The sequence below is a fragment of the Tasmannia lanceolata genome, unplaced genomic scaffold, assembly GCF_043159265.1.
Source record: "Tasmannia lanceolata isolate RefF3 unplaced genomic scaffold, GAP_Taslan_0.1 ptg000004l, whole genome shotgun sequence".
Classification (NCBI taxonomy): domain Eukaryota; kingdom Viridiplantae; phylum Streptophyta; class Magnoliopsida; order Canellales; family Winteraceae; genus Tasmannia; species Tasmannia lanceolata.
The window spans coordinates 9,632,431-9,645,582 of record NW_027518681.1 but is presented as its reverse complement, the minus strand read 5'-3'; the positions used below and the strand labels follow the sequence as shown (position 1 = coordinate 9,645,582).

At 43.7% G+C, this 13,152-nt stretch overlaps 1 protein-coding gene and 1 non-coding gene across 2 annotated transcripts; one reads left to right on the top strand and one right to left on the bottom strand.

Annotated features, from left to right (window-relative positions):
- Nucleotides 1-3,449: 3,449 nt before the first annotated feature.
- CER2 (HXXXD-type acyl-transferase family protein) lies at nucleotides 3,450-7,613 on the bottom strand. Its single transcript, XM_077378004.1, has 2 exons — nucleotides 7,047-7,613; nucleotides 3,450-4,620 (listed from the first exon to the last, which is right to left on the bottom strand). The coding sequence occupies exons 1-2, from the start codon at nucleotides 7,476-7,478 to the stop codon at nucleotides 3,763-3,765; spliced, it is 1,290 nt and encodes a 429-aa protein (XP_077234119.1). The 5' UTR covers nucleotides 7,479-7,613; the 3' UTR covers nucleotides 3,450-3,762.
- LOC143876309 (U6 spliceosomal RNA) lies at nucleotides 5,470-5,570 on the top strand. The gene has a single exon (XR_013250366.1). It is a non-coding gene; the product is annotated as a U6 spliceosomal RNA (small nuclear RNA).
- Nucleotides 7,614-13,152: the final 5,539 nt, after the last annotated feature.

Genomic DNA, 13,152 nt, shown 5'->3' with positions numbered 1-13,152 from the left:
TTGGTTGGTCATCCACTTCCTACCCATCTATATATAAAGATTGATTATCTCATCTTAATTAACAGAAAAAAAAAAAAGGCCTAGACACGTGCTTTTCAGTGATCTGAGCCGTTGATCTGATGGGTCAGCACGGGCGAACCAATGGGTTTAGGTTTTGCAGGGAACGGACATCAATTCGTCACCCTTGATTGAGGATCTCTCATCTATGGTCATACAAGGAAGGTAGGATCAGAGGAGATATATTATACTTATGAAGTTTGACATTAAATAAGTTTGGTTGCATCACTTTCCTAAGGAATTATAATGGACTTTGGAGGCAGATCCCAATCGGGATACGTGTGTTGGAGCTATCCAGGCTGAAAAGGCACCTCGCATATGTGACAAGGGGTGCAACTCGTGTCGGGTTGAGGCAATTCCGACCCGAGGAACCCTTTTTTTCAACCCTAACGTGACTTGACCCGATTTCCAACCCAACGAGGTTCAACCTAACCCGACATGAGGAACCCATTTTTCCAACCCAAACCCGAGTTCAACCCGACCCAACCTTTTTAAGCTTACAAAATAATACTTTCATAAAAAAATGTCATGTGGAACTTGGGTCAGGTTGCTTAGAAACTCAACCCGAACCCTACCCAAACTCAACCCAAGTTGGGAAAACTTAACCTGGTCCTGACCCAACCCGGCTTCTTTTTTTTTTTTTTGGGGGTTGAACCCAACCCGAGTTGCATTGTATGTAGCAAGAGGGCGCTTATTTCGGATGGTGGGGCTTATGGGGAAAGACACATTCCAGTAGAGAAATAGATTCAATTTAAGGGACTTTTTTTAGGGTAACGCGAAATAGATTTAATTTCTGGTCTGAGAGTGATTAAAGCTCTTAACCCTAATCTCAAAGGTAGTAGAAATCTTGGAAATAGATTTAGGGGCCGTTTGGATACACAGATTTTAGAATCCAGGCTTTTAGTTTGAAAACAGTGTAAAAGAGGGTTCATGATCAAGCAAGTATGCTGTCCTGACAGCATTTTTTGGATTTTAAGTGAGAAATTCAAGTTCTAAAAATCTCTCCCGCATCTTGAGATTTCTAAAACCTGAAAATATGGGAGGATATGCTACTCTCTTGCTGATGGAAAGAAGGGCGAGAAGTTAAAAACAAGTCAAAAATGACGGCTGGTTCTCTTGTCTCTTACCTACAATTTTGAAGAAATCACAGGTTCTAAAATCCGCGTATCCGAACGGCCCATTAGTTTCCAGTACCGACTCTGAGACAGGTGAGGGGTATAAAAGTTTGTAACCCTCTTCTCAAGAGAAAGTAGAGATCTTCTAATCTTGTCCTCGAATGCAGGCACACAGACGAATCATGTAAATCTTATTGTCTTATGTGTTTCTGGTTTATTTTATTTACTGTTTTTGTGGTTTGATCCATATCTTTGTTCACACTGATTTATTTAAGATCACAGATATTAACTCCTCCTAAATGACATTAGCTTAGTTGACTAATTATACATTGGGGTTTTTGCAAAAAAAAATTTCAACTATGCTTTATTTGCCAAAAGAGTCTTCTAGTTTCACATTTTGCAAATAGAGACACTAGGTTTGAGTGACTTCTGCAAATCAGGTCAAGCCATCGGTTTGTGACCAAAATACCCACGGCAGAATTTTTTAAACTCCCTGAAGAAAGACCAAAATGTCTTGATATGTGGAAAGGCAAAAATTAACTATGTAAAAAGATGGAAATATCCATGACACAGATCTTATATGATTGGTGGCCATATAAACCCGTGTTTTTCTAAATGTACGGTACGGCCCATTCCATAGGATGATCCAATTGGCCCAACTATTGGGCCACCAGGTAATTAGGTTGTGAGCAAAAAATCATTTTCATAGGATGATCCTATAAAAGCTTCCATAATGTGTGGTCCCTGTATAGGTCAGAGGTTTAGGGTCATCATATTAAAATGAATTTTTGGCCACAACTTCATTACGTTGTGGCCCAACAATTGGACGGATTGGATCATCCTATGGAGTGGGCAATACAGTACTTTTTGAAAAATACGGGTTTATAGAGCCACCCATCATATAAAATCTCTCCATGGCAATCAATAATAAGTTTTCAATCAAGGGTGTGGGAATATCATTTCTATATATACTAGCTTTCTTATGCATGGGTGTAAAAAGATGGGCCCACTCCATCAAAACGTGACATGTAAAATTGTGGACCCACCATGTACATGGGCTTGGTTGGAAATTGTGAGACCTACGCATCAAAATATGAGGCAAAATGGCAAGCCCCACCCCCCGATGCACGGGTTTGAATTGAGCTGGTGGGACCCATCCTATCAAAACTTATCACTGGCCATCACGAGTATTTTGGTCCTTCACAAGGTAATTTTCGTGTGAGAAACCCGTCAAAATGCGAGGCAAAATGGCAGGCCCCACCCGATGGATGGGTTTGAATTGAGCTGGTGGGACCCATCCTATCAAAACATATCACTGACGTAATTTTCACATTTTCACATATGAGGGCATTTTGGTCTTTTGTGAGAAAAAAATCAAAAAAAATCTGCCGTAGGTATTTTGGTGACAAATTGATGGAATGGCCTGATTTGCAAAATTCACCCAAACCTTGTTACTCTACTAGCAAATTGTGAAACTAGAAGACTCTTTTGGCAAATAAAGCAAAGTAGAGGACTTCTTTTGCAAAAAACCCATTATACATATTGATGGCGAACATATTAAGTGACATACTATTTGTATTTTACTTGATTCAAACTAGATCAAGATGCGTATAAATTTCAAAATCCACATCAAATCAAGTTTATCATAATGCTCAGAGGGATTTCTTTGTTTGGTAATGCCAAACCATGGAAGGAGAGTGAAACTATATTATCTACTAAGAAGAAAACTTACAGCCAAATGCGGCCATTCTAGGGCAGTTGAAACGATAATATTTGATTGAAGAGTTGCCTCGGCTCCTCGTTTGAAGAAACCCTCCACTTCAATTGATATTTTGTTTTCACAAAAAGAAGACATGAGATAACAAATCAAGTGTTACACTAAAATTTTGAATACCAACCAATCATGTTGATTATGTTTTGCTTCATCATCGGAGAAGGATGTTTAAAGAATATCATCCATAGGGGTGCAACTTGGGTTGAGACGGGTTGAGCATTTGCTAAAAAATGAAGTGGAATCACCCGAACCCAACCCAATTTAATGGTAAAATCTCAACACAAATTCCCAAAACTCTGCATTAGTTCCACCCCTGATCATCCATACGGGATACAAAAAGAAACTCTAGATATTTTATATCTTACTATTTGAATGAGATCTCAATTTTAGTACGGTTTCATTAGATATCTTACAACAAAAGGCATCAGAAGCCTTCAACCTTTTTCTTTCCTTCATGGATGTTTCAGAAGTTTGTTAGAATAGCTTTGAAATTTATTTACCACAAAATAAAACTTCGAAATTTCAATATTATTGATCATAACCTGCCCTACATATTCAACCATGCTCATCAACTATTGCAAAAGTTCATACATTAATTAACTACCCCACGACAAAACCTACACATGTGACCAAGCAGGATATGCGCAGTTACATGTTCTTCATACAGTAACTTCATTCAACAACAAATTTTTCTAGCTTTGCTTAAAATACCAATGCAATTGTATTCTTAAGATCTATCTCTGATTGCCACATTACAGTCTCCAATATTGATATTTTAGACATTTATTGTAACTCTAAGAAATCTCTAGTACCAATTCAACTGCTAAGCAATTCTCTTTTGAGCTCATTTTTCAGCTGCAGAACCTGATTTTCTGGTAGAATCACAGTCACTATTCTTCCACCATTATCCCCTTTGCCACTTTCTGGAGCAGGAAGCACCAAAACCACCCCCTCATCACCAACCCCTTCCATGCTAAAATTCACAAAAATGGGCTTTTGCCCCTTCAACTCCAACCCATAAAATTCTACTTCTTCCAGATTCACAAATGTCAGATTCGCTCCATAAATGATTAAATCCGACAACCCATCCTCTCTCTCCATCATCTCTTCAATCTCCTTGCTCTCATCGGTCGCTCCTTTTGCAATCAACGCTGCTAATTCCGATAGCTTTGCTTTGGCAATGGAGAAATCTGCTTTAATTGTGATTATAACTTGCTTATTGCTCAGTATCTCATTTGATTTGGCATGAGGACCTTTTCTACAAACAGTTACTAACTTGGGTTCTCTTTCTCCTCCAAATTGAGCTAGACATTGCCAAATTAGAGCTGAAATAGCTTCAAACGGGGCGATCTGACTGTTGATCTTTGATTGTAAATGCTTCAATTGGGTGTTGCTGATATGGAAAGAGAACGATTCCATTTTACTGTTATTTGCAGTTAGCCAAGTGTCTCCCACTGGTTCGACTTGTTTCACTGAGAGTGGATTTGAAGTAGCAGAAGGCACATTTGTGGGTTTTTCGACTTTGGTTCTTGGGAGTTGGATGGATTGGGGTAGTGGATTTCCAGCCATTAATTGTCCCCACATGTTGATGAACTTTACAGCTGTGAATGCATCTCCAATGACATGAGACCAGCTGAACCCAAGTGACATTCCTCCACATTTGAACCAAGTAAGCTGAACATAAGAGAAATCAAATGAGAATGTTAATTTGTAAGAGAGGGTTGCTATTGGCACGCACTTTGTCTTTATATTGAGAGTAGTGAATATCAAATACATTTTCCAGTAAGGTGCAACTCGGGTCCATTTTTGGGAATTCGGGTTGAGCATTTTATTAGGTACCTAACCAATATGCCAAAAGCTGAGCCGATGGAACACGTTAGGCTAGGCCCTACAAACCGGTCTCATATAAGGCTGAGTCCCACCTAGTTCAACGCCTAAGCAGGTAACACTTGCCATAAAGTTGGGTTCATTTATTGCTCCTTTAACTTTATATCTGTATGTCCCATTTCATAATTTTCTATGCCCAATTTGTGGAGGTGGATCAATGGGGGCACCCCTTGTAGCTGGTATTTGCAAGGGCGCCCTTCAGTTTATAATTCCTCATACTGTAGATATATTTCGAATGTGTTAAACACGAATCATTTTCGTGCATAAGACCTTTTTCTTTCTTAAAAGTGTGTTTGCTTTGAGATTTAATAAAGTTGTTGATAATAATAAATAGGGAGATGATATTCATAGCAGGTACTCAGGTAGGCGTTGAAGATTTGTTGAAGTTGTTGGTAGTAATGAATATAGATAAGTTAAATATGATTATTTGCAAATAGTGGCTATTATATTTTATAAATGATATAGTTTATGACTTCCAAGGGTTCCTCAGGGCACATTTGGTTACCATGAATGTTTTTTCTTGGAATATTAGTTTACCCTACGGTGATGGAATGTGGGAGAGAGGGATAGATACCAGAGTGACCGGTAAGAAATGTTTGAAAAACAAAGAAACAAAAAACCCCACCCAAAATATGATTAGACTTTGTTACATCCGATAAAATTGGAAAGATGCAGAGAAGATTAGCATGGCCCCTAGCCAAGGATGACACACAATTCGAGATTTATGGTTGATTTTTTCCTTGTTTTTTAGCCACTTCTCACCCTTTACTCATTCACTCCCTCTTTAAGTCTCCCCTTCTCTCACTCGCCTTATCCTCTCTCACCACTTGGAGAAACTAATTTATCATGAAAAAAAAATCCATGGTTGCCAAACAGGGCCTTAATTTCCTATTTGCAAATTAGGTTAGATTAAAAGAATCTTATATGCAAATAAAGACCTATTGTGGTGGCCATAAATTTTCACTATTCATTGTTGCAAATGCTCCTTTTCTTTCTAAGATAGTAAAATGGGCGCGAAACAAGTTGTATGCCCATTTTTTCCCTTAGAAATGGGCATAAAATTTGTTTTACGCCCATTCCACGTTGAAAGGAACAGAGCCTGATGGGCTTGTTCACTTGGGGATTGACCGCCTTTTCATAACAAAATCAGGAAACAAATTGCAAATTCGAAAGATTTCATTAAGAAATCAAAATCCCAATTGCAATCAAAGATTTCAAAATCCAATCTCTTTTCTGCAATATCCTAAGAAAGGATTAGCTAGGGACCATAAAACATTTTGCGGATGGTCTGTTGTATGAGACAGCAGCCACATAGGCTCAGATTTTGTCTTATTCATTTAATTCATTTGAGGTGGCCGCCCTCACATTTTGCGGTGGTCACTAAATCCCTGCTAAAAAGATGGCAAATAAATAGAGCTGTCAGGGGCATAAAATTTGGGCCGGGCTCAACCCAAACTTAAAAGGTTCACCCAAGTTCACTCGGGATGCAACTTGGGCTGGGCTCAACCCAAACTGGACAGGTTCAACCTGATTTTGCCTCGTGTTGGTTGGCATTTCCTCAAATTTGGTTGGTTTAGTTGGGTTAGGAAATTGAGGCCTTAGGCGTCCTGAACCAGACATACGCCCTCTATTTTATTTTTATTTATTTTTTGTATTTTTTTCTCGCACCAACCCAGCCTGATTTGAAAAATCGGGTTAGATGGCTAGGATTAGGGTTGAGAGATTTAGAGGTAGCTTGGGTTAAGTTAGAACATCCTCTACTCGAGGCTTTGGTTGGGACGAGTTCGGGATGAGGTAATGTTAACTCGGGTTGGGTTAGGGTTGCTTCAACACGACCCGAGTTGCACTTGCACCCCTAATGTTCATGCATAGCGCGTGACATTTTCTTATGTTTGCTTGAGGCACTATAACAAGAAAGATTAGAAAGGGGGTGAATACGAAAAGATTGGGGAAATGATATTTAGGCCCCTTTTGGTCACTAGGGACACCCAGTGCTAGTGTACGTTGCAATCAAACCTACTGAATTTTTTGACATCAAGTACATTAGCCCCACTTTTGCCATTGATACACTGACGCTGGGTGCCCCTGGTTACTTGTGAAGTTGTATTAATTATGATAAGAAGACCACGTGAAACTTAAGAGAGAGTAAGTATGAGTGTTAATTATGATAAGAAGACCACGTGAAACTAAAGAGATAGTAATTATAAGCATACCTGGAGGAGAGCCAAAGGGGAGAAATGCAATTCAGGGCCCAAGATTTTGTTTGAAACAAGGTGTTTGTGGATAGATGAATCATCCTTCATCTCAAGCCATTCATCAAGGGTCTTCGTACATTGGGCTTCAAAGATCCGGACCCCACTGTCATTGCACTTGACAAAGGGCCTACCGGACTGGGACCTCCGAATCCGACCCGCGACCGAGCAATAAGTATCAAGCCAATTAAACATGGGCTTTTTGAAGGCTGTGATGTTTAGGCCTTCTATGGCCTCACTCTTGAAAAAATAAACGGTTCGGAGGTAATGGAGCTTCATGGCTAAGTCCATATTGGTGAGTTCGTGGACCGCGGTCTCACCCGTGACCGTCGCGGGCACGACCGAGGAGATTTTTATGCTGTGGATAGGAATTCCGGCTTCGGCCGAACCCATGATGGTTGATCGGAGATTTGGAGGAAAAAGGAGAGAATTGGGAAGGAAAGTGAGAGAATTGCAAGGGGCTTTGTTCAGATGAGTTGCTCCATTTATAAGGGAAAATGGGTTGGCGTGTGTACTTTAGAGGGAGAGAGAGAATTAATAAGAAATGTTTGATTGGTGTAAACGGGTGGGATTTTAATGGAGGGTTGGATTGGTTGTATATTTGCTGAAATAAGTAAAGGATGGGCAGTTGGGTTGGCATTTAATGACTTCAATTCGTGACTCAGTAGGTAACTCGGTGAGTCTGATGACAAAAACTAGAGGGTTAGGACCGATTAAGTGGTCCAGACTCTAGAGATCACTGAGTCACATATAAAAGTGTGGGTCCCATCACTTGTAGCTGCAGGAATGATATTCGCACTCCATTATTCTGAAAATGGCATAAACACTTTTCAATTGGTTGTATTTAGCATTTTTGGGAATTATAACAGCCTTTAATAACAAATTTGAAAAGTGTACATAAAGAAAAGAGGGGTAAGACAGCATTCTGCATTCCTAAAAATGGGAGTGTAGCTATCAATTCTCCAGTAGGTTTTTTATTTTATCTAGTAGAATAACCTTGACAAAACAAGATTTTTCTATTTTGTTGGTTGGATGTATTGCTTTGCTAGGCTAATACTACTTGCCTTGGGTACGACTATCATGGATGATCCTAACCCTTCATCTACACATTGATAAAAAGATTATTATTTCACGATCTTCAAAGCTAACTCCGTGAAAAATGCTTGTCTTGTATATTTTCCCTATCATGTAATTTATCATCATAAATGAGCCACCAACGGCTCATTTATTATGCCTTGTAAAGGCTTCATCCACTTGTCTCTCCAACATGGAAGTGGATGTGACGTTACATCCTAATGAAGTGGAGGTGAACTGAAAGTGAAGTGTTGTCGTGGGTTAGTGTAGTGGAGGTAAAGTGAAAGTCTCATGTTGATGGCGCTATAGGTGAAAGGTACGTCTACGACCATGAAGGTGGTCAAAATGGTCTTTTGGAGGGGCTACGTTCCGAAGGTTACGGGTAAGTCGATTTTGCCACTGACCCGCACTGATGCCTTGGAGAACCTGTAGATGGAGTACTCTACGGGTCCTAGTCTCCCCTCACCCAGTTTCATCTCTTCAAGGGTTCCGAGATGCAGCACATTGACGGATCTCCCCGTGTCAACCAAAATGTTTCCTATGTCGAAGTTGGCGACGATTAGCCTGACGACCAGTGCGTCGTCGTGCGGAACTTGTAGCCCGTTGAGGTCTTCAGATGAGAAAGCGATGATCTGATCCTCATGGGGAGGATTCGTCTGGGCCTTTTTGGAAGGTACTTCCAGGGAGAACACCTGCTCCGCATATGCTCGTCGACCAGCTGTTGTTGGTCCTCTCGCCGCGGGTCCACCTGCGATGATGTTGATTTTTCCGAAAATGGTAGGCGGCTGTTCCTGGGCCGGCGGCCGTTCAAGGGGCTCTCCTTTCTTGGGGCGCTGGTGGCGGTGTGTGCCATGCCTGCTGCGGGATCAGTGTCTGCTCCGGGAGCGATACCTGCTGGGGGATCGGCATCGGCTACTGGACTGGCGCCTGTTACGTGACCGGTGCCAGCTTTTTGGTCCGTCGGCGGGGTGATGGGCTTCGTGCGAGTTTTCAACAGGGCTCCTGAGGTACTGATTTAGATGACCCTCCTCGGCCAGTTTTTCTAACTGGAGCCTGAGGTGGAAACAATGGTCGGTTTCGTAGCCGTGGTCCCCGTGGAAATCCCAGAACTTTCCGGTGGAGCTATTCTTCGGGTCCGTGGTCATTCTCTTGGAGGGGGTCAGGAGACCCTGATCTCTGATAGCGAGTAGGACATGGGAGAGAGGAACCTTCAGGGGGGCGCCTCCCAGCCTCTCGAAGATGGGGACAGGGTTCCGGCTTGCCTGTCTTTCCTCGGCCCGTTGCCTCATGACCCTTTGGCCATCTTCCCTTTTTCTTTCCTCGGGGCCGGTCGGCTCTACTCTCGTGCACATGCTTCTTCCGCTCGCACGAACTTGTTAGCCTTGGATTCAAGTTCCTGCAGGTCCCGTGGTGGCTTGAGGGTGAGGTGCAGTTTGAGATTAGGGTCGGTGGTGGCATGCTTAAGTGTTGCGACTGCTATTTGGACGTCGATGCTGGAAAGTTGGGCTAGCTCGGCGTTGAATTTTAACATGAAGTCTCTTAGGGTCTCGTTTCTTCCTTGCCGGAAGGCTAAGAGGGCGTCCGTCGAATCGTTGCGGAGGCGGTTGTTGGCGAATCTTGCGCTGAACTTCCTCCCGAATTCGTGGAAGGATGCGATGGAGTCGGGCTCCAGCCTCATGTACCAGTCGTTGGCGGTCTTTCTTAGCAGGGAGGCAAAGGCTCTGCACATAAATCCGTCTGAAGCGCCCCGGACCGCCATTACCCTTTTGAAAGTTTGGAGGAACTCAAGAGGGTCTGTGCTCCCATCGTAAAAACCGAAATGGGAGAGGTCTACTCCTGCTTCCACTAGGGTTTTTAAGATCTCCGAGGTGAACGGGGATGCCGTTTCCCTCTCCCACTCGTTGAGGATGTCTTGGGCGTAAGGTTTTTTGATTTTCCGTTTTACTTCTCGAATTTGCCTTTGCAGGTCGGCTAGCGGGTTCAGTCCGGGGTGTTGCGCTGAGGTCGCTACCTCCTCTGTCCGAGCTGGGGGTAGTTCCTGGAAGCGAGCCGTCCGGGCAGGGGGAGCGCGGCTTAGCGTAGCTTGCTTTCCGTCGTTTCGCTGGTGCCCCCTAGCTGTGGGAGGCAAAGGGCTATTTGTCGAAAGGGAGGGCGTCCGCGGGCCGGTACTCGCCTTCGCCGGGGATGACACTCCCCCGGCGGTTCCTCGTCACCTTCGTCACAGGCTTCCGTCTGGTCATGTGTTGTCAAGGGCCTCCCTGGAGCCGGAGGTTCCGGCGGAGGCAAACGTTGGAGTAGCTCCTGGCGGAGTTCGTTAAACATTTCCATGGTGGGGACCATTTACGGTGCGTTGGAGGCAGGCTCGTGTTGGCCTGAGAGCGGCGAGTTTGGCTCCCGAGAATTTGAGGCGTGGGTTTGTGCGCGCTGGGCCTGGCTCCTGGTCATTACCCCTGTTTCTTGCTGTTGGGTGTGGTTTCTCATCGTTATAAGGCGTTCAATACTCAACGAGTCCCACGAATGGCGCCAATATGATGGCGTCAGAATCCGGGTCTGCGATCGCGCGGTGGGTAGAGAGCCTCCGCGGGGTCTGCAATCACAAACAAAGGGGTCAGGGGGTCCGGGGTGGGTCCCGGACGACCACTTCGACACCCAAGTCAGATTCTTTGACCAACAATATAACAGCAAGAAAAGGCGGAGGTTTGGTCAGGTTTACCAAGGCCAAGGCATAGGTTCTTTTCTTGGTATGTGGGTGGATGGGTCGGAGGGGACTAACAGGGAGAGTGGGACTAAGCTCCTGGCCTCCTCTGTCGTTGCCTTCCCTCTTTCTTTCTTTTTAGGTTGTCTTTGAGGTAGATTCCCTCCCTCTTCTTCTTCCCTTCTCCTCCTTTTAAGGGGTGGCGTGCGGGCCTTTTCATCATCACGGAAAGAAAACCTTCCTTCGCAGGATTGGGCCGTTCTCCTGTTTTGATGGCGCGCGTGGTTTCGCTAGGTAATCCCTTCCATAATTTGTGATGATGAGGCTTGGACGGCGAGAATGTGACACATGTCATAACCGTATAGTCTTGCCATTTATCAGCACATTTCTTCATGATGGTTAAGCTCCATTGGTGCATGGACGACATGTGGTGAAATTTGGGAGTCGCGCCGTATTTACGGCCCATCACATATTTCCTTCTGTAGGGAATTTAACCGGGTAGAACTCACGCCTAAAAGCTAGCCGTTAGAGGAAGGGTGTCCATTCCCTTATAACCCATCCATATCCACCAGTTTTTACCGATATAGGACTATTTGCTTTTGCATGGAACCCCAAGAATCTCCCCCTCCACGTAGAAGTAACGTGGACAATCTCGCTGCTCCACGCGACGGTAACATAGGAACCACAAGATTCTACTAGGGGTGCAACTCGGGTTGGATTGGGTCGGGTTGAGGCCATCCCGAACCCGACCTGACCAACCATTTGCTCAACCCGACCCGAGGAACCCTTTTTGCCAACCCGACCTGAGTCGACCCGAGTTCAACCCGACCCAACCCGAGATTTTAAGCTTAAAAAATAAAAAAATTATTTAAAATGTCGGGTTGACTCGGGTCAGGTTGCCCAAGCCCTCAACCCGAACCCGAACTCAATCCAACCAGACTTTTTTCCGGATTGAACCCACGGGGTTCAGGTTGAGCCCGCCCATGTTGCACCCCTAGATTCTACATCGGAGTTTCTGAGATCTTCCCAAGGGGCATTTCCGCCCTTGAAGGCAAACCAGAGTTACCATGCCCCTGAGCTCTGATACCATCAGTAGGGAATTTAATCGGGTAGAACTCACCCCTAAAAGCTAGCCATTGGAGGGAGGGTGCACATTCCCTTATAACCCATCTACATCAACCATTTTTTACGGATGTAGGACTATTTGCTTTTTCGTGGAAACCCAACACCTTCATTTCTCATTACTTTGGAGGTAAATTGCGAATCATGCAAGTGGACTACCCAATGTCATCATCTCACCTACGCTATCAAGGTGGGTTCCATACCCAACCCGATATCCGCACCACTAAATACTTAATTGTGTACTTATACTCGCATTTCGAAGCATCACACGATCTCATCAATTTATGGGATTTGCTAGTGACCATCGCAGAAGGCCTTTCGCAGGCCACCTGTTGAATGAGAGACCAGCCATATGGGCTCATTTTTCAACAGATTTTGTCTTATATCTGAGGTGGCTGCTCTCTCATGCAACAACCTACCCGCGAAATGCCTTATACGATGGTCCCTAGCAAATCCCTTTATTTATATAGCTAGATTGAAGAGCTAACCTGTAAGAATCCACTTGCTAGGGAAGCCCGTTAGGTCTACATCCTCCAATCACATATTTATCTCCTTGAAATTTTCACTTATTGCAGTTCTAAATTTAATTGGGTATCCAATGGGCAATTTGGAGTGGGGTTTTTAGGGAATGTCTTTTTAGTTTAGCATTCGTCTAATATATAATACTCGAAAAATACCTTAACGCGATGCTAGCACAACGGAAATTCGTTTTGTAAAAAGGGTTTTGCTAAAGGTGCATTTGAAACATAAATTTACGCCATTTTAAGAATCTTTTGAGATTTTTACAAACATTTAAGACTTTTCCATTGAAAAAATGTGTAAAATTATGTTTCAAATGCACCTTAAAGGGCACGTTTGGCTACAATGAATTTTTTTTGTTGATGAATCTGCATCTCGAAGTGGTGAGAGAGAGGTAGATCTGGCAAACGGGCGGGCCGGGCTGGGTTTGACCCGACCCGGTCCAGTACGGGCCGGGTCAAACACATCCTGGTCACCCGGATTTTTGATGGGTCATTGAACTTGGACCCACACTTGTCAAAATGAACCGGAAAATTTTACGGGTCATTGAACTTGGACCTGCACCCGGCCCGTATGGGCCGCATCGACCTGCTGGTCACCCGGATTTTTGACGTATGTTTTAAGATTTTTTTTTTGTATAGGGATTTGCTAGCTACC